At 44.0% G+C, this 23,763-nt stretch overlaps 2 protein-coding genes across 6 annotated transcripts in view; both read right to left on the bottom strand.

The window, feature by feature from the left end:
* NMT2 (N-myristoyltransferase 2) overlaps positions 1 to 955 on the bottom strand; it is a 37,352-nt gene extending 36,397 nt beyond the window's left edge. For both annotated transcript variants that reach the window (XM_077304711.1, XM_077304712.1), the window contains exon 1: positions 748 to 955. In XM_077304711.1, coding sequence (XP_077160826.1) covers positions 748 to 857 — 110 coding nt within the window. In that variant the 5' untranslated portion in view covers positions 858 to 955. The remainder of the gene's footprint in view (positions 1 to 747) is intronic.
* A 9,236-nt stretch (positions 956 to 10,191) lies between these two features.
* Positions 10,192 to 23,763, bottom strand: part of FAM171A1 (family with sequence similarity 171 member A1) — a 74,561-nt gene continuing 60,989 nt past the window's right edge. For all 4 annotated transcript variants that reach the window (XM_077304708.1, XM_077304707.1, XM_077304709.1 and 1 more), the window contains 3 exons: positions 16,553 to 16,669; positions 15,145 to 15,259; positions 10,192 to 13,030 (listed from right to left, as the gene is read on the bottom strand). In XM_077304708.1, the coding sequence (XP_077160823.1) occupies positions 11,317 to 13,030; positions 15,145 to 15,259; positions 16,553 to 16,669 (1,946 nt within the window). In that variant the 3' untranslated portion in view covers positions 10,192 to 11,316. The remainder of the gene's footprint in view (positions 13,031 to 15,144; positions 15,260 to 16,552; positions 16,670 to 23,763) is intronic.

The raw sequence follows: 23,763 nt of genomic DNA, 5'->3' as shown, positions 1-23,763 counted from the left end.
GACCCCACGCTTACACCCCTTCGCCCGCCCAGACTCCCACCCGCTGGTGCCATCCTCACAGTGGATGAGCCCCCTTCTCCACACACCCCCATTTTAGGGAATACTCGGGAGGGGGGGGGATAAAACCCCTCGCACCACTCCAGGCTCCCAGGGTCGGCTGCAATCTCCCCGAAGTGCAGGCGGCAGAGAAGTCGGGGCGCAAAGCCGGTAGGTGACCACAAAGGAAACACGGGGGGGGGGGGGGGAGCCTGGAGGGCGGGAGACAGAGAGGCGATCCTCCCACGGAGGCCACCCGCACATGCTCGCCCACTACAGCAGGCGTCACCCCAGGGACGGCCGAGGGGGCTGGCCGAGGAGGCGTCCGGCGGGGCCTGGCAGCCCAAAGGCACGGAGGAGGCGGCGCTGCCATCCGGCTCGCCAGAGACGCAGAGGGGAGCGGCTCGCCTGCCTTCCCGCCCAGCACAAAAGCCTGCTTGCGACGGGCACGGCGGCCTCTCCCGCACTGCCATCGCCTTCCCCCGCCCCCGGTGCAGTGCCGCAGGGACCGGCTCCGGGCGGGAGGCGCGGCGGCCCCCACGCTCCCTCCTCCCCCTCTCCCCCCCCCCCGCGGCCAGGCCGCCCCCGAGCCCCGGCCACGCTCGCTCTCCCCCGCCGCCCCCCGAGCCATCCCTTCCCTTCCCTTCCCTTCCTCCCCCGCGGGCGGGCGGGCGGGCGGGCGGGGAAGGCGCCTTGGAGTGCTCCACCCACCCCTTGGAGTGCTCCGTCTCCTCCTCATTGTCGCCGTCGATGCCGCAGGTGTCCTGGTCGTCCAGCTCGAGGCTCTGCTGGCTGGCGGCAGACTCGCTGTCCTCCGCCATCACGGGGGAAGGCGGCCGCGGGGGGCGGCGGCCAGGAGGAGGGGCTCCGCACAAGCCTATGAGCGCCCGCCCAGCCGGCCACGCGGGCCCAGCCGGCCCGGAGCAGCTCCCTCTAGCTGCCGGAGACCGACCGGACGGACGCCCGCCCGCCCGCCCCGAGCCCTGCCCGACAGCCCGCAGGAGGCACGGCGCGCCCGCCACCCCCCCCCTGCCCCACGGCACTAATCCCGGGCTGACGGCCGCGCGTGTGGAGGGCTGCGTGGGAGCCGCCTGCTGTCCAGGGAGGCCACTGGTCCCCTAGCGCAGTATCGGCGGCGTTGGCTGGCAGGAGGGCTCCAGGGCGCTTAGGGACAGGGGAGACACCTCCAGCCCGTGCCTATTTCTGGGCATCGTTTGGGCGCCGTTTCTCTGGGGGGCCTTTCTCTGCAGACAAAGGCCAATATCTAGATTGATGGCAGAACAACTTTGTGCTACTGGACTCAAAATGTGTTCATTTTCAATATTTGATATGCAGTGTCTCTCACATTTGGGGCCCCGAGTTAGCCTTGTCTGCTGGCTGGTTTTGTGTTTTTGTGGCACCCGTCCTTCCAGCTGCCAGAAGTGAGGGACATTGTTGACAATTTTATCCTCACAATAATCCTCTAAGGAAGATCGGGCTGAGAGAATGTTCATACAGTATATTTGGTAGCCCATGCTGTCATGGAAGGCCACTGACGGTCAACTGGTTTCAACATTTGGATGCCTGTTGAAATTTGGAGTCCTGGAACAATAATATTGATGAGCAGGAATCATTATGGATCCATAAATGTGTAATTAATGTGCCTTGGAGGCCCTGCTTTGGGTGCTGTAACATCAGAGATTAGATGGGAGACATTGGAGAAATAGTCTTCTCTGGCGTGACATCAAAATTATGACATTCCTTCCTCCAAGGGATTCTCCTGTCCCCTTCTATTGTCATCTTCCAGTAGCATGTGAAGGCTTTTCTGTTTTGTCTGGCATTCTCTCACTGATTTTCAGTGTGCTGGGAGCAGTGGTATAGAAATATCATATGACCTGCACATAGATTACTGGCAATTGTTCACTTCTATCATTCCATAAAGCATCTCAAAGAAGCCCTTTAGTGGCAGAAAATGCTGTTTAAGTCGCAGCTGACTTACGGTGACCTCTGTAGGATATTCAAGGCAAGAAATGAACAGGGGTGGTTGGCCATTGCCTGCCTCTGCATAGCAACCCTGGAATTACTTGGTCTCCCTCCAAGCCAGGGCCTATCCTCCATAGCTTCCAAGCCTCAGTGAAATCAGATGGCCCATCCAGTTCAGAGCAAGCAGCTCTTTAGTCCCATAAAACCTTTGCCTTCATACGTGGTTAATCCTATTAACCCACCTTTATTTATTGTATTATTTTTAGATTTAGACCCCTCCTTTTCCCAGGGGCCTTCATTTCCAATATAATTTCAAGATTTGATTAACAATATTTGCATACCAGTCATTTTTCAAGCGAGCTGCAGGTTGCCCTTAGAATAGCCCTGACATCATATCCTTTAACACCAAGAGTTTGTTACAATTTTTCACCAGTGCCTGAGGACTATTTCCTGTAAAGTTTTATAAAATTCTACAGGTAAAGGTAAAGGTATCCCCTGTACAAGCACTGTTATATCTGACCCTTGGGGTGATGCCCTCTAGCGTTTTCATGACAGACTCAATACGGCCAGTGCCTTCCCCAGTCATTACCGTTTACCCCCCAGCAAGCTGGGTACTCATTTTACTGACCTCGGAAGGATGGAAGGCTGAGTCAACCTTGAGCCGGCTGCTGGGATTGAACTCCCAGCCTCATGGGTGCACTTAATAATATTGTGCATGACATTTTTTTAAATCATGGATTCTTAAAGGTTGAAAGAAGATCTATGTACCAATGTAATGGAAAATGTGACATACAGCTAGTCAGACCATTGGTGTAGGTGTCTCAGTACCTTGGTATGACAGCAGCTCTCCAAGGTATCAGTAGTGATATATTTCCCAGCTGTGCTACCTGAGATCCTTTAATAGGAGAGGCCAGAGTCAACCTGCTTGAAAAGAATTTGTGCTCTGCTACTGAGCTATGGCTGTTTTCCTTCCCTGAGTGGACCATAAAGTAGGTTCCTTCATACTCGTTTATGAAGATGGCAAAGTGAATCCTCTGCATGGAACGATGCCTCCAAATATCATGGCACTAAACATTTTTCATTGTGGCGTTGCAACAAGGCTTGCTATGACAGACTAATACAGATGTTCTTTTGCAATCTCATGATAGAGCCTTAGTTCTTGTACCTTCTCTTCTGCTGCTTCCCGATATTTCTACCAGAAATCATGGATTCACTGTACCTTCCTCTCCTGAGTCGCTTTATGTCCATGTAGATAGCTCCTTCCACAATCCTTGTTGTACCCTTTTTTTTTGGGGGGGAGTCAAAATGAACTGCTGAAAAAACAAAGGGGAAACAATCTGTTTTTACCAGTGGAAAACTAGTAGGATCCAATCTGATTCTTAATAGGGTTTTGTTTTTATCCATGATGCTCTATTTAAATGTGCTGCATGAACTGGGAAATTCTACACTGAAGATGTTGGGACATCTGCCAAATGACCCACCCCACCCCATTTTGCCTTGAATTTTAATCAGGTTCTCCAATAATTTATTACTAAAAAATTATCTGAGAGTATTGCTAACCCCTCCCCATCCCACTCCTTCAGGCCCATTATTGGCCGCTTTGGGATGGTCATATAACCCAAAATTTTTATTTAAAAAAAACTCCCACTAATTCGGGAAACCCTTCCAGGGCCGTCAAGAAACCCCAGGGTTTCATGAAACCCTGCTTGAGAAAGCCTGTACACACACACACACACACACACACACACACACACACACACATATGTATATATTCTTCAGAAGACTAAGGCAGCTGGTGGCAGCATTTGCAAGGGAGGGGGGAGCTGGGCTTTGTTTGTATCACTGTGCTGTACTTGAAATTTCATTGATACATCTGTATTCTAAATATTACAGCACTTCTCTTTCCCTTTATTCTACATCGTGCCAGATGTCTTCATTTTGGATAATTTGTTTTTATTTAGGGAAACTGTTTTTATTTGTGATCATTGCCCCCTTTGGTGTGCGTTAATTTCAATCTCTGCCAGTTTCTGTGGCTTTTAGTCGAAACTATAACATTGCCAGAAGGGAACCAACAAAAGCATGACAGAAGAAGCGCCACCGTTTATGAAGCAGTAACCTGGTCCTTGGTGGATAACTGAACGTGATTGCCAAAAGTAACTATCAAAAGGCAGGAGGCTCAGTTAACGGCAAACGATGCTCCTGGTGCCGACATCTAGGTCAGAAAGGCAACTTATGAAAGAATCAAATGGCTCTCTGGAGAAGCAGAGTGCCAATATGAAAAAGGAGACACAACATTCAGTTTTCTACAGTGCCTAGTTTTTACAAGCAACAGCAACAGCAAGGATTTACAGTTGTTCCCGAGCCTTGTATCAGATAACATGATCAGTAGTCAAATAGTTCTAGTGTGTCTTTCTTGTGTCATTCTTTGAGGGTGTTTGCTGTGTAGGCATTTCACATAGAGAAACAGTTTCACACCAGATTTATTGGCGGGTGGGGGGTGGGGGGAATAGTCCTTTATTTCAGGGACAACCTGGCCATGTGAAGTTTTCATTACAGAGAGACGTAACCCTTACTAATTCAGAAATTTAGTGCTAGATAAGGCCAAAATATTTCCCTTTGAGCGACATACTTAAATAGAAGTTGTATGACTGCAAGAAACCCTCTCTCATACAGGCCCAATGGAGTATATTGAGCACTTTCCAGAATGGCCTGAATTGCAAGTACAGAAACCCACCAGATGATCCTACAGTCTAAATGATGGCCTGCAGGAAGAAGTACCCCATCTTTTTCCACCCGGTACTTCCCCCATCAGTCAGTCTGCATACCACACAAGATTTCAATGTCATTTATTCAATGAAAAGACAAAAAAGTTGTTTTAACTAAAATGTATTTATTTAGAACATATTTAATCCAATGGTGTGAATAATAATAGAACCCATGCCTGAATGGTCATAAACCATAAGAAGAGCCCTGCCGGACCAGATCTGGTTCATCTGGTCTAGCGTCCTGATTCACACAATAGGCAAGTCAACCAGTTGTGTGGAGGGCCAACTAATTAAGTGAAAATCACAGCTTTCCCTATTGTTACCTTCTAGGACTGGTGTTCAGAGGTTTCCTGTTTCTAAATATGGAGGTTCACTTTGGTCACCCGGGCTAGTGAACAAAAAAAAAAAAAAAAGAAGAAGAAAGTTTTCAACGTCAGTAGCAACCTGTAATCCATCACTCCGGAGGGTATATTCTGCAGTTATAAACCTAACTGGAATAAAACAAAATATTCAAGGCCAACTTAAACCATGCTCAAGGCCCAGTGGATTTCTTGTGGTTCTGCACTCTTGAAGCTGTAGTAGGCATGGGTGGCTTTTCAATTTCAGCCATTGCTGCTATTCCCCTCCCCCCAAAGTAAGAACTTGTAATACATTGTCATAACTAGATCTCAATGTTTGTATGAGAAGCAGCCTGTATCCAAGCTATAGAGAACCAGCTTGGTGTAGTAGTTAGGAGTGCCGAATTCTAATCTGGCAAGCCAGGTTTGATTCCCACATGCAACCAGCTGGGTGATCTTGGGCTTGCCATGGAACTGATAAAGCTGTCCTGACTGAATGGTGATGAATAAATCAAATAAATAAGATTGTCTTCCAGGAAAGAGTGTTTCTGGCCACCAGCACAAACTAGGAATCCAGAAGGAAGTCTAGAACAGCGAATGATCCTACAAACTTTTTAATTCCTGTGGAAATGCTGCTAAGAATGGCTAGATTATTAACACAGTGGATTGTGGTGATGTTTTGTTTTTATTTTTAGGATCTTGATGCATTCGAAACCTAAAAGCATTATCAATGGAGTACGAAGTATAATCTGTATGGAGTATAATCTGACTTTATATGTGCTGTGTTCGCACTTCCCTGCCAGTATTTTTGATTTGTTTGCTTTCTCATTTTTTTTCAGAAGGTGTGATGGAGTATCTGTCATTTCTGGCAAAAGGAAAACAAAGTAACAGTGTCATGACTGCCATTTCTAGATGTTGATTCTGTTTTCCAAACATGGTTCGGCAATCTGACATATTTGTGTTTATAACCATCAATAACATTTCTCTGTGATGCCATTCATTTAGGATTGTCAGGGAAATTTGAGATTTCTTATTGGATGAGCTATGTCTAGCTAATAATTGTTTCTTTTCATGAGAATAAGGTTTACTGCTTGTGAACTGGGGAGGATTTCTGAATGCATGTGAGGAGTCAGTCTCCTGTGAGCATTTGCTGAAGAACTTAAGCTTTTCCAAGTCCTTGAGAGTAATGCTTGCTGCTCACAAAACAATACAATTCAGGTTTAAATCCTAGGGCTGCCTCAGTAATTATGAACATGTGTGAAAATCAGTGATGTCAGCACATATAGCGATTGCTTGTACAGCCTCATTCATTCATCTGCTCCTCTATGACGAATCATGGAAGGCGTAGTAAGGAACGTATATTAGATCCGAAGTCTAAAAGACACATGAGGACAGAGGATGGGTCTCTGTTGTAGGAGGCCTTGTGCAGTGATTTAGTTGGCATTAACATTTCTAAACTTCTGCGCTATAATTTAAAACCATAAACAGGAAGCAAAATGTGAAAAATCTCACCTCAGGGAACTTTCCCCACGTGTACACCTTCCACTTGCAATATGCAGATGGAAGCCTAAAATGAAACATGTTTGAACTATGCTCTTGTGTATGGCTCCCTCTAAAGGAGCAGCCTTCAATAGAATAGATGTAATATAAATGGTTTGGTCAGAACCTGCCCTCTAGCCCAGTAGGTTGCTCTATAGGGGGAAATAGCAAATAAAACAAAAAATACATTCAGCTTCACAGAGAGAAGCTGAGTAAAGACAGCTTGTTTGGTGAGGTTTCCTTGGTAGGGTAGGCTGGAATATAATCAAATAGCCGGAATGTACAAATGAAGCTTTCTGAGCCAAGGGGAAAAAAGAGCTATCATTCCAGCTATCTTTTCTATGGCTAAACAACTGTAACTGAAGAACTCTCCACTGAGGGGGCTATGAGTATGCCTGTTTTCCTGAACAAAACAGCTCCTGTATCTCACCACTGCTTACTCCTTGGGGAGTTCATACTTTAAGATAAGCTAGTAACAGGATTTTAAAAATTTCAATGTAACAGGGGAAGTCTGTGTTTTTTCAATGAAGAGGCTGGTGTGTAGGGGAATGGAGACTCATTTGTTTACTAAAATACTGTAATTAAAATGTCACATGGAGATTGTGACAAACCTGGAGATTGCTCAGGTAAGTCTTCGCCCTCATCTACAGTCAGACAAGTGAAACTGCCTGAAAAAATTCCATTCAGGATAGATTTTTATCTTCCCTTTTCCCCTTGAAAATATATTGAGGTAGCGCAATATACTCAGCTTTCTTTCACCACTAGATGGCAGGCATCCATCCATCCTGCCGATTTAAGAGACGGAATTGAGAAAGGCATATCCCAATAATATTCTGAAGCCCATCATAAAGATTTCTAAACTGAGCTGAGGCGTTCAGTTACTGCAGTGATTTAAAGAGTTTCCAGTGGACAGTAAGTGTGAATTAAGGATTGCACATTTTCAAACACCCAGTGATAAAACTACTCAGGTGCATCCATTCACATTTGTTAATTTTATAACTGGGATTGACCCAGGAGTGACATTTGGGGTGAGCCTGGCCTACCTGGTTATTTTAAATAGTAGAATTAGCTCACTTAGCTACCATTATCTCACGATATCTAACTATGGAAATATTTAGAAAATAAAATTTGGGTTTATTTTTTATTTTGTCTTAATTAAAAGGTCACATATACTAGTAACCATACTGAGACTCAGAGAGATGAAGCAAACCCATCCTGCCTGCCCACTTACTACCTCCAAATCCCGTTTCCTCCATCCTTTTGGTCACTGCCGCCAATGTAGGAAAGATGGAATACAAACCAAGCAGGTAAATAACAAAATGCTGGGTTGCCAAGGCAACACCTTCACAATTCTAAGGCCTCTGCTCACATTGCAGTTTGGGAAACCTGTATGTTTTTATGGCCTACCAAGCATCAGGTGCCAGGTAGACGGTGCATGGTTCTCCCTATGTCTATTTTATAAAGGGTTGCCAACTCTGGCTTGGGAATTTCCTGGAGATTTAGGTGCAGTGCCAGAAGGGCTTCAGTCTCTCCTAGACTTTATAGTACACCATACTGTCCGGCCCCTAAAGCTGCCACTTTCTCCAGAAAAACTGATCACTGTGGTTTGGAAGTCAGTTGTATAAAGCTCTAGGCTGCACTCTATCAACACAAGAAGCCTATTACATAGGCTAGGAGAAAACAACTGGCAAGGTCATCCACTGAGCTTCAGAGCACCGTGATGAAGAAGCCATGTGGGAAGTGGCTGCAGTAACCTACAAATCTTTCCTAATTGTCCACAGTAGTGCCTAGGTCTAAAAAAAATCAGTATGAGAAAGGTGGGCAAACAAATTGTTACAGGAGCTTATCATTTGAAGTTTTCCAGCATAGTAATAAAGGTTTTCTTAATTGGGGACCTAGCTTATATACGAGCATAAGCTTTTTGTAGCATATGGTATCTTGGGAAAAGAAAAATAGTTGTTTTTTATAGCCTACCTTTCATTACCCAAAAGCGTGTCAGACTGGCTTACAATCGCCTTCCTCTCCCCACAACAGACACCCTGTGAGGTACATGGGGCTGAGGGAGCTCTGACAGAACTGCCCTGCAAGAACAGCTGTAACAGGGTGGTGACTACCCCAAGATGCACCCCAACAGCTGGCTGCATGTGGAGGAAGGAGGAATCAAACCCAGCTCTCCAAATTAGAGGCTGCCGCTTTTAACCCCTACACTAAGCCGGTATTTATCACAGCCAAGGATCTTCCTATTCCTATTTCTTTTTCACACACTGACAGAATCCAAGGCCTGGGCTACGGAGTGGAGCAGCAGAGACCTCAGACTAGCCTTCTTCTCACATGCAGGTCTTCCTGCTAATTTATTTTCCAGCCATTTTCTAAGCCTCAGGATTGGTCTAGCAGAAAAAGACAGAAAAGCAACAGCCAATCACTTGCTGGGGAGGCAGGGGTTTGACACAGATGTATGTTAATTAGATGCTGTAACATCAGTTTTAGGTACATACCTGGAAGTGGGATCAGTACATCTGATGACTTACTGTTTGCATACGCTGGTCCTCCTTTAATGAGCGCACGAGACACCAAATCACCAACCAAGTGCCAAATCATCCTCATTTTTATAGTTGCCTACATCAGTGGTCCCCAACCTTTCTGAGGCTGGGGACCGGCAGGGCATCGGGCCGCGCCCACACAGACCATGGCTGCACCCGTGGGCCGCGCCCGCACGGGCCGCGCATGCGCGGCCCGGCCCTGATTCCCTCTCCCCGCCCTCCTGCAGTAAGAAGCTTCCCGGGCCGCAAGCTTGCGGCCTGGGAAGTTTTTTACTGCGGGGGCGGGGGTGGGGAGAGGGAGCCGCGGTCCGGCGCCATGGCCTTCGTGGCCCGGCATCGGGCCGCGGCCCGCAGGTTGGGGACCACTGGCCTACATAGCTCAGATCCCATAGCCTTTGTTGCCGTTCCATGGATGTTTTTTCTCAGTGGTAACTTGCAGAGAAATGTACATGCACACAGCACCTTATATGCGGTATTACCAGAGAAAATTCCTTTTTGACTATTCCTATTCCAGATTGTATGCATGTTCGGAATATTAATTCACTCATTCAATAAAACACATTGCATTTCTGGTCCTCTCATCCTGTGTTGACGGTATGTGCAGAGACCAAAGGGAAACCCATTTCTATAAGGGTGTTGCTGCCATGGTGTTCGTGTGATGATTAAAGTCCTCCATGGATGCATATGACTCCAATAATTATCTCTTCCTTTTGCTGTTCTTGAACAAGCAAGCACAGCTAACCCAACCCTCCCTCCAGCCTCTTGCATAAGTATGGTGAAGGAACATAGATGATTATTAATTATAAACCTAAATTTACTGTTTCTGTTGCAGATCTGAATACCACAATATGAGCCTTCTAGTCTCACTTTGCTTTAATTCACTGGAAGCTTCTCAGCTGAAGCTATGAAAGTTGTAGACAAATTGTTTGAATACTGACTTGGCATGCTGTACATTATTTTGCATTCTAAATAAGGATGCTGTGAGACACCAAAGAGGAATTTAAAAAATCCTCAGTTTTTAAAAAGTTTATTTTTTTTCAATAATAATTTTTGGATAACCAAGCAACTCTATATAGAAGAAAGCACAAAAGTGTATCTGGCACATTTGGATAGTACATAATAATTTTGTCCAACTTTTCTAAAACACATTGTTAATGTCCACTTGCTTGGTCCATAGTCCATGTTCCTTGAGCCTATATACACCGTTATGTACAGTCAAGTGAAATGATCTTCTTGGCTACTTTGGGGTTTTTAAAGGTGTCCTCTAGCCTATGTTGCTAAACAGAAACCACCGTACACATTATAACTAGGGAATACACTGTAGTGAAGTCAGGAGTCTTTCAACACAGACACTTGATGGCATGCAGTTTCAAGAAAGGTACAGCTTCAGAATTCTTTAAAAATTTGATTATTCAAGGCATTAGCAAAAGAAGGGGCTATTAATTTTTTTCCTGTAAAAAAGGCACTTGGAGTGAATGGGAACCAGAACTGGAGGAATTGCAGCTGACCTAAAATTCAGTTTGGTTTCATAAAAAAGGCTCTTCAGTACCAAGAATTACTACTCAGGCTTCATTGAAATAAAACTGAACAGCCGAGCAGACGATAGTAAAGATGTAAAATGTTTACAACTACCTTGTAAATAAGTAAGAAAAGCATAGTTTAAGCAAAAAGGTTACTAAAAAGCAGCAATGCATAGCCTTCCTTTGAGATAATGCATATCTGGAGACTCAAGTGTCAAACTCTACTTTAAGATACCCTTTCAGTAGCATCATCATGATAAAGTTGAATTAAGAAAACGTAATAAAGTTTCACATAGATCCCTTCCTAGGGAAATCTGAGGTCATAATCTGCCATACAACTTGCAAATATGTCCGAATGTCTTTGATGGCCGACGTCAAGTAAACGAAGTAATAGTCACACACTTATAAACTCTCTCGTCAGAAGGGATCCGGGATTAGCCGTCAAAGAGTTATTGGCAATCCTCAGCAGTCATTCTTTGAGTGTACTTCTTCTGCAGTCCGCTAGAGGGATTTATTTCCCCTTCTTTCTACAGTCAAACTGAGAACACCCACTCAAAAATATATATTTGGCAATTTTATATTCCACAGAGGGGGGAAAAACTGGATCTATGGGAGCTCACTTTAGATTGAAAGCCATGAGTGGTCTTTCCTCTCGCTTTTGCCAAGGACTTTTTTTATCTTCTCCTTGGTCGTCATCGTCGTCATCATCCTCGTCGTCATCATCCTCACCACCAACAACTTCATTGTGGATACTCATTCCATGTTCTGGACTGGTTAAGGGCTCTGGTGAGGTTTCTAGAGTTCTTTTTATTGTTTCTTCCTGCAGGCTGGGTAACTGGCCACCTGTTCTTCTGCTGCCTCCATCCAACAGGCATCGCAGAGTACTGTCTTCTGGGCTGCATACTGCAGTTCCACATTCGCTGCCACTTTGGTCCATATCGTCCAAATACACAAGTTGAGTGTAAGAACTTTCTGGAAGTTTTTGCTCTTTCTGAGGATGTTCTTGCGCTTGTTGATGAAGCTGCTGTAGTGACAAAGGATCTCCCCTTCCCTTTCGGGCAGATTTTGGCTCATTCATGTCAACGCCCGAATCCAAACTAGCGTCATTGCTTCCATTCCTTCCGGCTCTCTGCAGATCAATGTATGAATGTCTAACATGAGCATTGGAACGCCCATCTAGTGAAACAAACCACGCTCGAGGGTGAGGCAAGGGCTTGCCTCCTCCTAATTCCATCAGAGCTTTCTCCGTAAGAAGCTGCACGTCACTATTCATTTGCGCCAAAGAGGCATCATTGAGTGATGCAGGAATGGATACCGATTCAGACATAGATACATTTTGGGGGTTCCATTCACATGCACCAGCTTCTTGCAGATGCTGTTGAGATATTGCTTGGGCAGCCAGCTGCTGAGGCTGCAGCTGTTGCTGGGAATGTGGGAATAGCTGGGAATGTGGGCTTGACATTTCTGCTTGGAGTCTTTCAATATCAAGTTGTTGATCAGCAGGAACCACCAAAGGTTGACTAATGTAAGGATGTTCCCCAGGAAGTTTCATATAGTGACCTGGGATGACCAACGTAGGCAACACTTTTCTGTAAACACTGTCATTAACCTGATCAACAGAATTACAGCAGACTAGCTGGCCGGGCCGAGGAAAAGAGGTGGGTCTTTCAAGATGATCGACAGAGCGAGACATCATACATTCAGTGGGTCTGCAGTCGAGCAGTTCTGTTTCAGGTGCTGAAGGGATGGGGTACAGTTGTTCCTGAATGTTATATTTGCTTCCTGCAGAAATATGGTTTATGGATGCTTGTTCCTGCTTTTCAAACAGAGGTCGAGATAGAATCGTATTATAACTCCTCCTCTGATCTTCCTTGTTAGTGGTGTCATACCCTTCTGAGGTTTCCATAGATTTCCTTGGGTTGGTACCAAAACCTTCCATTGACTTAAGGTAGTCTTTTTGCAAAGTATCACTAGAAGTCATGTTCTCTAGAGACATCCTACTTTGGTCCTTCTCCTTGTGGGAAAGCAAATCTTCTCGGGAGCTAAAGTCCTGTGAGGTGCTGTACGTGTGTTTGAGCATCGGAGTATGCATATCTGCTTCTCCAACAGAACACATTTTCTCCATACGGACAACCCCTATCAGTTCCTTGTGGCATGCGGATTCTGTGTGTCCATGACTAGCAGCGGACAGCCCACCAGGAAATTCCGACTCACGCCGTGAAAATACCAAGTTAAGATGGGACATAGAGGTTGACTGATCCTTCTTAGAACCGAGTGTTGAGGAAAGGTGCAGTTTTTTATGGTGCTGACGAGGTTTTAAGCACTTTCTCCTATTAAAAAAACAATTAATATGTCAACTGCCAAAGTAAACAATAAAGCTTAGCAGGTAAAACAAGAATGTTTTGTGCAGTTGTTTTATCTGCTGTGATGCAAAATTGTTCTACAAGATATATTATTCATTTAAAACATGTTATAAAACAGTCCCATTCACTTCCCACCATTTTCTTTCCCTGTCTAAGCTGCCCTAATAATAAGTTTTCTTCTTTCCTTTCCTGTCAAAGTATATTATTTTGGCTCTCTTTAACTTTCATGACACTTGAGACGTTTTTATACTCCAAATTAACAGAGGGGAAAGGACAGGTGAAACCAGAGGTTGAAATTTCTGAGGTGCACAGACTTTAGTTCTTATGCTTCAGGTTAAGTTATTCAGAGTTATTTAAAAATCTTTGTTGGAGGTTTTTGTTCCAGTGTTTCCAAACATCCCTGAACACTTTCTCTGAGCATTCTCATATTGAGTTTTTAATGACTTAAGGTTTCTGCAGGTAGTTTTTAACCACGCCAGACCAGGAATCTCTACTCTTCAGAGCTAGTTCTCTGTTTGACTGTGTAGGGGAATTTCTCCTCTCACTAGAAAATCTATCTGCTTTCCTTAGCATGAAAGGGAGTCTCCATCTAGCTACCCTCTAGTCCTTGCCAACTTTCTCCCAATTCTCCTGTCTTTGTTAAACAGCTCTCAGTTAGTGCTGAATTTCAAAACTGTCAGTAGTTGACTCTTCTCAGCTAGGGCTGAACTCAGACTCAATTCTCCTCAGCCGTCTTTCTCTGCTCAAATGATGCTAACCAACCAGATCTCTTAGAAAAGCCTGACTCTCAAGCTTGACTCTCAAGGACCCTTCACAGTCCTTTAGCTGTTTACACAGAACTTCTATGCTCTTAAAAAGTGCAGTCTGTCACACACGTCTTATGTTTACCCAAATACAGTCCCCCCAGGTCGCAATTATCAAAACATAAAAAATATTAAACTGCATTTAAAATAAATAGTTAAGCAACTGAATAAAAAACAGAGATATGCAAACATACATAACACAACCAGTGGAGGGCCAATAAGAGTCCTTAAAGGTATGCCAAACAAAAAAGTCTTTGCTTGCTGGTGGAAGATGATAGAGGGAGACAGATGAATCTCCATGGGAAAGGAGTTTCAAAGTTAAGGTGTCACGAGAAGGCCCTTTTCCTCAGGTTGCCACTCACCCATATCAGATGTTGGGGCACCCAAAGCAGGGCCTCTGAAAATGAGTGGAGTAGACAGGTAGGTTCATATGAAATAGGGATGTGATCCTTCCAGTAGGAAAGGGGTATTTGTTCACATCATGTTCCATGGATGGGGCGGAAGATCACAAGACAAAGTCTATGTCAGGGGTAGTCAAACTGCGGCCCTCCAGATGTCCATGGACTACAATTCCCAGGGAATTGTACAATTCCTGGGAATTGTAGTCCATGGACATCTGGAGGGCCGCAGTTTGACTACCCCTGGTCTATGTCTTCATTGGGACTGATATACAATAACCTTAATTTCAGGCTATAAATAATTTAAATAAATGGCAGAAGAAAGCCAGAACTACTTCTGTTTGCAGAAGAAAGCCAAGATTTCCAATTCTTAGTTTAAAAATGACATTTCAGCATAGTAAGGACTCTTGAACAACAATTTCATCAAATATAGAAGGAAATCATTAGAAGGGAAATGGAGAAAAAAAGGATAACACAAAATCATAGCTTGGCATTCACACTACAGCAAAGTTTAAATTTGTAAACTGACTGGACAGTGCACTGAAAGATAAACTTTTCCTAGTTTTTTTTTTTAATGAAAGATTGTGTTGCTCCATTTGCAAAGGAAGCTTCCACTTTAGAATTATAACTTTCACTATGATGTAGGGAGAAAATACGTACAATACCTATGAGGACTCACTGTGGTTTTGCTTTTTGTTTTATGGATTTTATCATTTTAGTAGCAATTAATTTTAATTTTAATTTGACTGCCACCTTTGAAAAGACCCTCAAGAATGCTGTTCTTATAAGCTATTACATGTATTGGACGTTGTTTAGCACAAGAGTTTTAATGAGCTTGCTTAATTGCATTGCTATTAAAGGTCAACATGAGACATTTTACCTGCAATAGTACAAAAGGAGGCACAGTAAGACAAGAAGGATAAGTGTCATCCCTCCTAGAATTGCCAAAAGAATCACTGTGTGGTAAGTGCTTATGTCCTGGGGTACACTGTGACCTGGAAGAGGAAAAAATGTAAAATGCTAAAGCAAATCAATTCAGCACTAACTTCTTAAAAAAATGTATTTAGGTTAAAGGTATCCCCTGTGCAAGCACCGAGTCATGTCTGACCCTTGGGGTGACGCCCTCTAGCGTTTTCATGGCAGACTCAATACGGGTGGTTTGCCAGTGCCTTCCCCAGTCATTACTTTTTACCCCCTAGCAAGCTGGGTACTCATTTTACCGACCTCGGAAGGATGAAAGGCTGAGTCAACCTTGAGCCGGCTGCTGGGATTGAACTCCCAGCCTCATGGGCAGAGCTTTCAGACTGCATGACTGCTGCCTTTCCACTCTGTGTCACAAGAGGCTCTATATTTAGGTTAGTTCTGCTCAACTCATGTAGATTCCAGGCAGAATCAAGTCATGAATTATGGCTTACCAAGAGCTTGATAAATTTCCCATTTTTGTCACCTGCTTGGGGCTACAAAAACAAGAGGATTGTCAAGTAAGGGGCAAGTCACCATACATGGCTGGTAGGTCCTATATAGCCTACTGCCTACAGGCTTTGCAGATGTGATTAGAATCCCAATCCTTAGACTTTGTTGCTAACAGATCTCCAAGTTACACAGGTATAGGGCTAAGTCATCACCCTCAGGTCTTGGAAGCTGCTTCACAATCGCTGTTTATTGACATTGGCCATCCATGCCCCACATGGCTTTGGGTCATACATGTCCCATAATGGACAGCAGCTTTCACCTGTAGGAAAACTGACTGGATCCAGCCCCTTGTCTTGTGCTGCTACTGGGTTCCTTAGCCAGCAGGAACAATTCAGCTTGCATTTCTAGGGCTTAGAAGGGTAAGAACACCATATCCATTCTGCAGTTATGGGCAGCAGTGTATCCTGTAGTGAACAGATTCCTGAAGCAGGCACCACTCTTTTTTGGAAACACATATTTTGTCTGTAGCACAGTTAATTCAAAGGTGTCTAAGGCTTCCTTGTGTAAAAAGCAGAGTTATAATATTGTTTCTGGTCTCAACCAATGGCGGAACAACTCTGTTTTGCAAGCCCTGTGAAACTATCCCAAGTCCCACAGGGCCCTGGTCTCATCTGAAAAAGCACCCAAAAGGGCCCTTGCTCTTATTGAGGCCAGTTTTTTAAAAACATAAAAAGTCTGCTTAAACTCAATTGAAGATATTAAACCAGATTTTAAACTTTGTTTTCAGAATTCATTGATGCAACAGGATGAAATATCCTAACATTCACAAGTGTTTTATTTATGAGTTTTGCAGTTATTTCTGGAATTCATCTTACCTGGATGGGTGGGTGACATAGCGGCAACCCAGTACCCCAGCTGAGGGGCAATATAAGTCCAGGTCATCTCATTGCCTTCTTGTTGTATGGCACCTAAAGTGCTTTTCAACCATGTCCCTGTAAAAACAGAATGTATTAGTAGCACAATAAAGTGAGGCAACATTCCTGTATGCTTTGAGAATACGCCTAAGTTAACCAACACTGTTTCAAGACGTTTTCATACACTGAAAATAATGACTATTAAAATGGGTTGCTGGGCTAACAAGCGCCTTTTGGGATTCCCTGCTGGGAGAAAAATCCCTCTGATGCTTACAAAACTATCATACTCAACACCTAAATGTGTGAGCCAGTGGGGGTACCACTCCTAGGGTAGGGGGTACCCTATCCTACCACTCCAGTGAGCAAATTTTATTTCTTTATTATTAAAATAAAATATGTATACCCCACCTTTCCTTGTTGCTCAAATTTGCAGCTTTCTTCCGCTTTTAAGGTTTCTCCCTCCAGCTTAAGTGGCTCTTCAGTTAGAGGAACGACCACTTCAGTTGGAGGAAGGCTCCATAGACGGGAGAAAGGCCACTTGGAGGGTGGTTGGCTCTACCCAAGTGTATCTGGGGTATTTGCATGCCCTGTGCCACCAATGCGATATTTAACAAACAAACAAACAAATAGCCTTTTGAAATCAAGGTTACCATTCTGATAAAGGTCAACTATGGTTATTTTCAGAGGCACAAAACAGGAGTACTTGCAAACTTTAGGATTCTGTTTGTTAAATGCTGGACATTCAGTTTTCCTACCACCAGTGGGCACCACAAATAACAATGAAAAAAGAAGGAAAAGCAAGCTACCAAGACCTAGAGATCAGCACAATTCAAGTTCTTCAGTATATATTATGCCCATCCATTAGACACATGATTCAGCAGGTCTACTCCTATTTGCTATAGCATTCACAAAAACCCTCTTTCTATGGACTTGCTTAAAGTGACAATTACATCCTGCAAATGCATCCCACATAAAATGAACATGACTATCAACAAAAGCAGCAGAATTTGAATTTCTAGAGGAAAAGGCAGCCCTCAATGTACGCTGATAAAATCTCCCAGACAACTAGAAGAGGACCCTGGCAGATTTGAATTTATGGTTGAAGCCCTCGCTGCAGATATTCTTCAGGGGGAACTTGAATCCAGCTGGCCTGAGTCATGTTACACTTCGCTAGAACAAACAAAATCCTCGTACTGCCTTTTTAAAAGCTCGTGGGTTTTTCTTTTCGTCCAATAAATTTTGTGCCTGCATAATGCAGGCCAGCAAAACAGCTGAGACTACTTTTCTCACTGCCTACTTCTCTCTCTCTAGCCGAACTCACTCAAGCTCAGAGCCACTTCACCTTTTGCCAAGAAAACTGTGCTGGCAGAAGCAGACGATGCAAGACGCGCCAATCAGGCAGGAGATTACGCCTGGGCAATGCTCACTACTTCACTCTCCTGCGGACGGTTGCCAACCTAGCGGCTGTCCCTCAGGAATGCTCCTGAAAGCACAAAGCCAAATTGGCCAGCAGGCAGGTACCCTTGGTTATGTTTTGGTTAGGGGGATGCATTGCTGATACCATGTTCTCTTTGCAGATTTTACTTTTTAAAAATTAAGGTAAGAAGGGAGCACTGAGGACATCAAGTCAGATTAAGGAATTAACTCTGCCTGCCCATGTCATTCTCACATAACTCTCATGCACACAGCTGGCTGCTTGTTTTCCCCATCCAGGCACCATTTGGAAACTTGCATGTTGCCCCACATTGCAGCAAAAATGCCTCTCTGGGGAAGGGGAACGGAGGTTGGGAAAACAGTATGGTGGGGGGAGGAGTTAGCCCGTAACCCAGGGTGGTGGTGCTTCTGTGACTATTTACTCTTAAAACCAGAGGAAATTAATGTGCAGATCTCTGGCATCATGTCTACTTTGACCCTAAGAAGCTTCCTGTACAGGCCAACCTGTTTCCTTGTCTAAATTAACTGTGATAACACAAAAGCTACAAAAGCATGCACAGCAGAAAAAAATTAGATTTGAAAAGCTTATACGCAGCCATGAGTATCTCAGTAAAGTTTGATAATAATTTCTTAGCTCTTTCGGAAGAATTAATTCTGAAGTTAACAAATTTAAATAAGACAGAAGAAAGCATAGCTATGCTAGCTAGTTTAATATAACTTTTGGATGCATTTGAAACCAGATTTTCCTCCCTATTGTTAGTCTTTCCTACAGCCATTGGGCTGGATCCAGCCAGTTTTTCTGATGATGAAAAAGAGAATACGGGTCCCCTTGTTCATCAAAAAAACAATGCTGGGGATAACTGACCCACAAGAAATGGGACAACTGGACCCACAACCACTCTTTTTACAAGGCATTTATTTACTTTATTTATATCCCTCCTTTCTCCCCACTGGGGCCCCCAAAGCAGCTTGCATCCATCTCTTCTCTATTTTGCAGGCTCCTTTTAGAAGGCCATTGCCCCGAGACTCAGACCAACATTTTATTTAAGCGTCTTCTAAGCGTACCTTTCTGTCAAACATTAACATCAAATTGATTAAAATATCAATCAATAAAATAAAGCAAAAGAGAAACCCAGGCAGCAAGGACCAGAACAACCAAAACTTTTAATCTGGCGAGCCTGGTTCGATTCTGTGCACCTCCACATGCAGCCAGCTGGGTGACCTTGGGCTCGCCACAGCACTGAGAAAGCTATTATGACCAAGCAGTAATATCAGGGCTCTCTCAGCCTCACCCACCTCTCAGGGTGTCTGTTGTGGGGAGAGGAAAGGGAAGGCGACTGTAAGCTGCTTTGAGATTCCTTCTGATAGAGAAAAGTGGCATATAAGAACCAGCTCTCCTTCAAAAGATGCCAAAACCCACTCTACATTAGGCAGTCTCTGGAACAGTCATCTTAGGATAGGCACCCATCACTGCGTAATCTAACTAAGTCTGCAACACCTCCTTACTTCTATTTTAAGAAACCTATCCGCAGCAGACTTTGGGTCTCTTCCAATATGCCTTGAAATGTTTAATCTTCCCCCCTTTCCAAACTGTTCTGCCCACAACCAGTGACATTTCCCTCATACACACCATTACTGCCCTTCTGTCACCCAGGGGGGAGGGGGGTTGGGGACCATGTGCATAAAAAGGCTTTTTGCCTTTTTAAAATCAGTAGTAGATATGCTATAGTGCCCTATCGCTGCAACAATACACCTTTGACATTTTTTAAAATACACACACAAACACACACACAACACAGCTGGAGTTGGGATGTCAGGCACAAGGGGAAAGCACGAATAACAGAACAGGTCTATTTTCTCCAAGGAAACTGATCTCTGTATTCTGGGGATGAGCTTTAATTCTGGAGAATCCCCAGGTCCCACCTGGAGACAAAAGACAAAACGTATTTGTCATCACCTTATGCTCTGAAGGCCCTGACTGAGGCTATCCGTATCTCATCAGGATCTTGGAAGCTAAGCAGGGTCAGCCTGCTTAATATTTTGATGGGAGACCACCAAAGAAGTTTAGGGTTGCTATGTAAAGACAGGCAATAGCAAACCACTTCTGTTACCCTGAAAACCTTATGAGATCACAATAAATTGGTGGCAACTTGAAAGCCCTGGCCACTCCCAATAATCTCATGTAAGTTAGGCTGACACATTGTGACTCTTCTAATACCAGAGGTCGGGGGCATCCTTACCATGAAGCAGCAGTTTCGAGCAGCATATTCCAAAGGGAGCATCTTTTTCCATCCACTGATCAACATTTCATTGTGTTACTTTAGAGGGGGAAAGTGCTAAGTCCGCAGCAGAACAAGTTTATCATTCCGACATTTTACTTCAGGCAAAACTTGCAGTGCTATACACATACTTGAACTTAGCAAAATGCACTTTTGAGTGAGCCAGACTGAGTAAACCAGATTAGACTATCCGGTTGCTACTGGTCAAAGGAAAAAGGTAAAATACTTGCCCTCTTGGTGCCTACCTATGAACATCCAGGGTATCAGGGTATATCAGGATGCATTCAAGATTCCTGAGGTCTTGGGTCCAGCTAACATATATGATAATGATTCCAAAAGATACTCAGGCTTGGACTGGTCAAATATCGAGGGGAGGAATAAGGAGGGAGAGTTGAGGGTTAAAACCACCGAGAAAACAGCTGTTCCTGCTGTTTAACCTTACTTGGGCAAAAAGGCCCCCTCAGAAATCAATCAACATATAATTGAAAGAATGACTCAAAGATATAGTGGCATGAAGCCATTTATACAGAAGCTACTTATAAATGAAAAACTATAACCTATGCTCTGAATTGTGACCCATGGCAGCTAAAACATAGTAAAATGGCCATTTCAGTTTTCTGTTTCAGATGCCAAAGTATCTAGGACTATATAGGCTGCCTAAGGAGGTGGTGAGCCCCCCCCCCTCACTGGCAGTCTTCAAGCAAAGGTTGGATACACACTTTTCTTGGATGCTTTAGGATGTTTTGGGCTGATCCTGCGTTGAGCAGGGGGTTGATCTAGATGGCCTGTATGGCCCCTTCCAACTTTATGATTCTATCTATGGTGATCCTTCTCCTAACTGTTCTTCTGCAGTAGATTTGGGCTTTCTTGATACACCATCACAAAGTGTCTTGATCTTCTATAGCTTCTCCACTGGATAAATCAGGAAGGAGACAGTAGAAACTGGCAAGACATTTCCTCCCAATTCCCAATAAACTCCATAATCAGTCATCCCAATTAAGTCTCTATAGTTCCTGTGGGGAGCCTCTTCTTGGCAAAACTGAAGATGGAATTTTCTTATTATGACCAAGTTTATTTTAAAATATGCCAGAAAACAGATCAAAAGTGAAACATAAAGTGAAGCAGGAGCTATTTTTTTTTAAAGTATAAATCTTCACCTGACAGTTACGTTTGAACCAACATACTTCTTTGTCATTTTATCATCCTAACGCTGGCTTCAAAAACTTGTTCATCAAAAATATATTTAACTGACTCGGGTTTGTTGCTTTTTATAGAATTATCCATGGAACAGCAGCAGATGTGTTTTATAGTTCAACACCATTGATCATTTGGCTTCGGTAGCACCCAGATGAGGCAATGCTTTGGATTCTGCTCCAAGCTTACATTATCAATGTCAGGATACATTTTTAAAGAGTGATATAATTTTTGTGAGGTGACCGGGTTAAGAGGTGACCTCTAGCCAGAGTATTTCTTCATACCTGCCTGCCAGGTGTTATTGCCACTGAGGGCCCATGTGTAACAGTTAGCAACCATCAGGGACTGGGGCACGAATTCTGCAAGGACCTGCATTCCACTTAAACCTCTTTTAAATATTCTTTATTGTAACAGAAAGTTTGAGAATATGGCTGTGCAGGGGCAGCCAAAACAGGATAGACTTCAAGGAACAGAAGGTTCTAGAAGCAGAAGGACCCAAACAGCAGTTACAGATATTTACTGAGTGTGTGAAATGAGATCTACTTTTGCTTTGCAACTGACAAAGCTTCTGACATTCTACACCAGGGGTGGGCAAACTGCGGCACTCCAGATGTCCATGGATTACAATTCCCATGAGCCCTTGCCAGCATGGTGCTGGCAGGGGTTCATGGGAATTGTAGTCCATGGACATCTGGAGGGCCACAGTTTGCCTACCACTGTTCTACACACAGATAACTTTCAGCTCTGAATAATATTCTGGCTGGCTATGATGCTGGAGTAGACCCTAAAGACTACATTCTAGTAAGGCTGTTGCCGTAGTTACTCCCAAGCTAGCAAGAGAACACCTGAAGACCACATGGGGTTACTATAATGTGGTTAGCAATCCTGGTAGACTGAGAGCTTTTTGTTTACTACTGTCTATTGTGCGCTTGAGATACGCAGTTCTGGCATATCACAACTGGTTTTCTGATTCCATTTACCAAAGTCCAGCAGCAGATCTTCTAAGGAAAATCCACTTTGGAAAATCCTGTTGGAAATGCATCTAGATCTTTTTGCACTGCCATTCCTTCACCACTGCCAATTCCTTGCTTCAGCTAAATGCTCCATATGTTTGCACACATCTGTTTTCATTTCTGGGAACAACACAGGGTCCAGGGTTTGCAGTCTTATGATTACCCAATCACTCAGCAACAATTTACACGTTCACGCTAGTCATTTCTCCTCTCCCGTGTGATCTGTCTCCAAACTGCACGATATCAACCAGCTTGACCAGAGAGACATTTCATTGCCAGTTTCACAAATGGGAAAGCGGTTCACCATATCAATAGAAATGGTTCCAGTCTGCCTAGATGACATGGAGGTGGTCTTCCCATAGTCCTACCCGGAAAGGCTCATGAAGACGAAAACAATCTTGAGCTGCTATTTTTAATTGATTGGTATGCTCTTCAATTAAAAACTTTTGATTAACTAAGAGCGTACCCACAACCATCAAAAATATTGTTACTCATACAGCATCTCCAGGTGGTGGCTGGAGAGCATCTAGAATTAAAACGGACCTCCAGGTTGTGCAGATAAGCTGTGCCAAATGGCTGCTGTGGAGGGCAGACTCAATGGCATTATACCCTACCAAGGTCCTCCCTTCCCCGGCTTCACCTGAAGAAATTCCCAGGCATTTCCCAACCAAGAGCTAGCAAACTTAATCATTCAAGATCTTACAGTACAACACCCCCCCCCCCAACCCAACAACTATGGATAGCAGGCTCCATCTTGGACAAAACATTTGTGAGCAAATCTCACAAAGAATGCCTCAGGCAGCAACTAAAGCCAAATAAAGGATTTCGGAAGTGTTGTTATGTGCAGTCAGTCATAGCAGTTTAGAACTGAGGACCATTTATAAATGCACAAATGGACAAGGCTTAGATACTCCAAAGGTGGGTTCATATTCAGATTTTCAGACTAGACTACTCCAGAGCAATAAATGTATTACATTGTTTCTCTCCACTCAACTGAACAAATTTATAGCAAATGATATACAAATACAGGAGCCTCTTGTGGCACAGGGTGGTAAGGCAGCCGACATGCAGTCTGAAGCTCTGCCCACGAGGCTGGGAGTTCGATTCCAGCAGCCAGCTCAAGGTTGACTCAGCCTTCCATCCTTCCGAGGTCGGTAAAATGAGTTGGGGGGTAAAACAGTAATGACTGGGGAAGGCCACCCATGACTCAGTGCTTTCAAAGGGGATATCTTTACCTTTACATACAAATACA

The sequence above is a fragment of the Paroedura picta genome, chromosome 11, assembly GCF_049243985.1.
Source record: "Paroedura picta isolate Pp20150507F chromosome 11, Ppicta_v3.0, whole genome shotgun sequence".
NCBI classification, from domain to species: Eukaryota; Metazoa; Chordata; class Lepidosauria; order Squamata; family Gekkonidae; genus Paroedura; species Paroedura picta.
The sequence above is the reverse complement of the archived record's forward strand: the minus strand, read 5'-3'. Positions and strand labels throughout refer to the sequence as shown.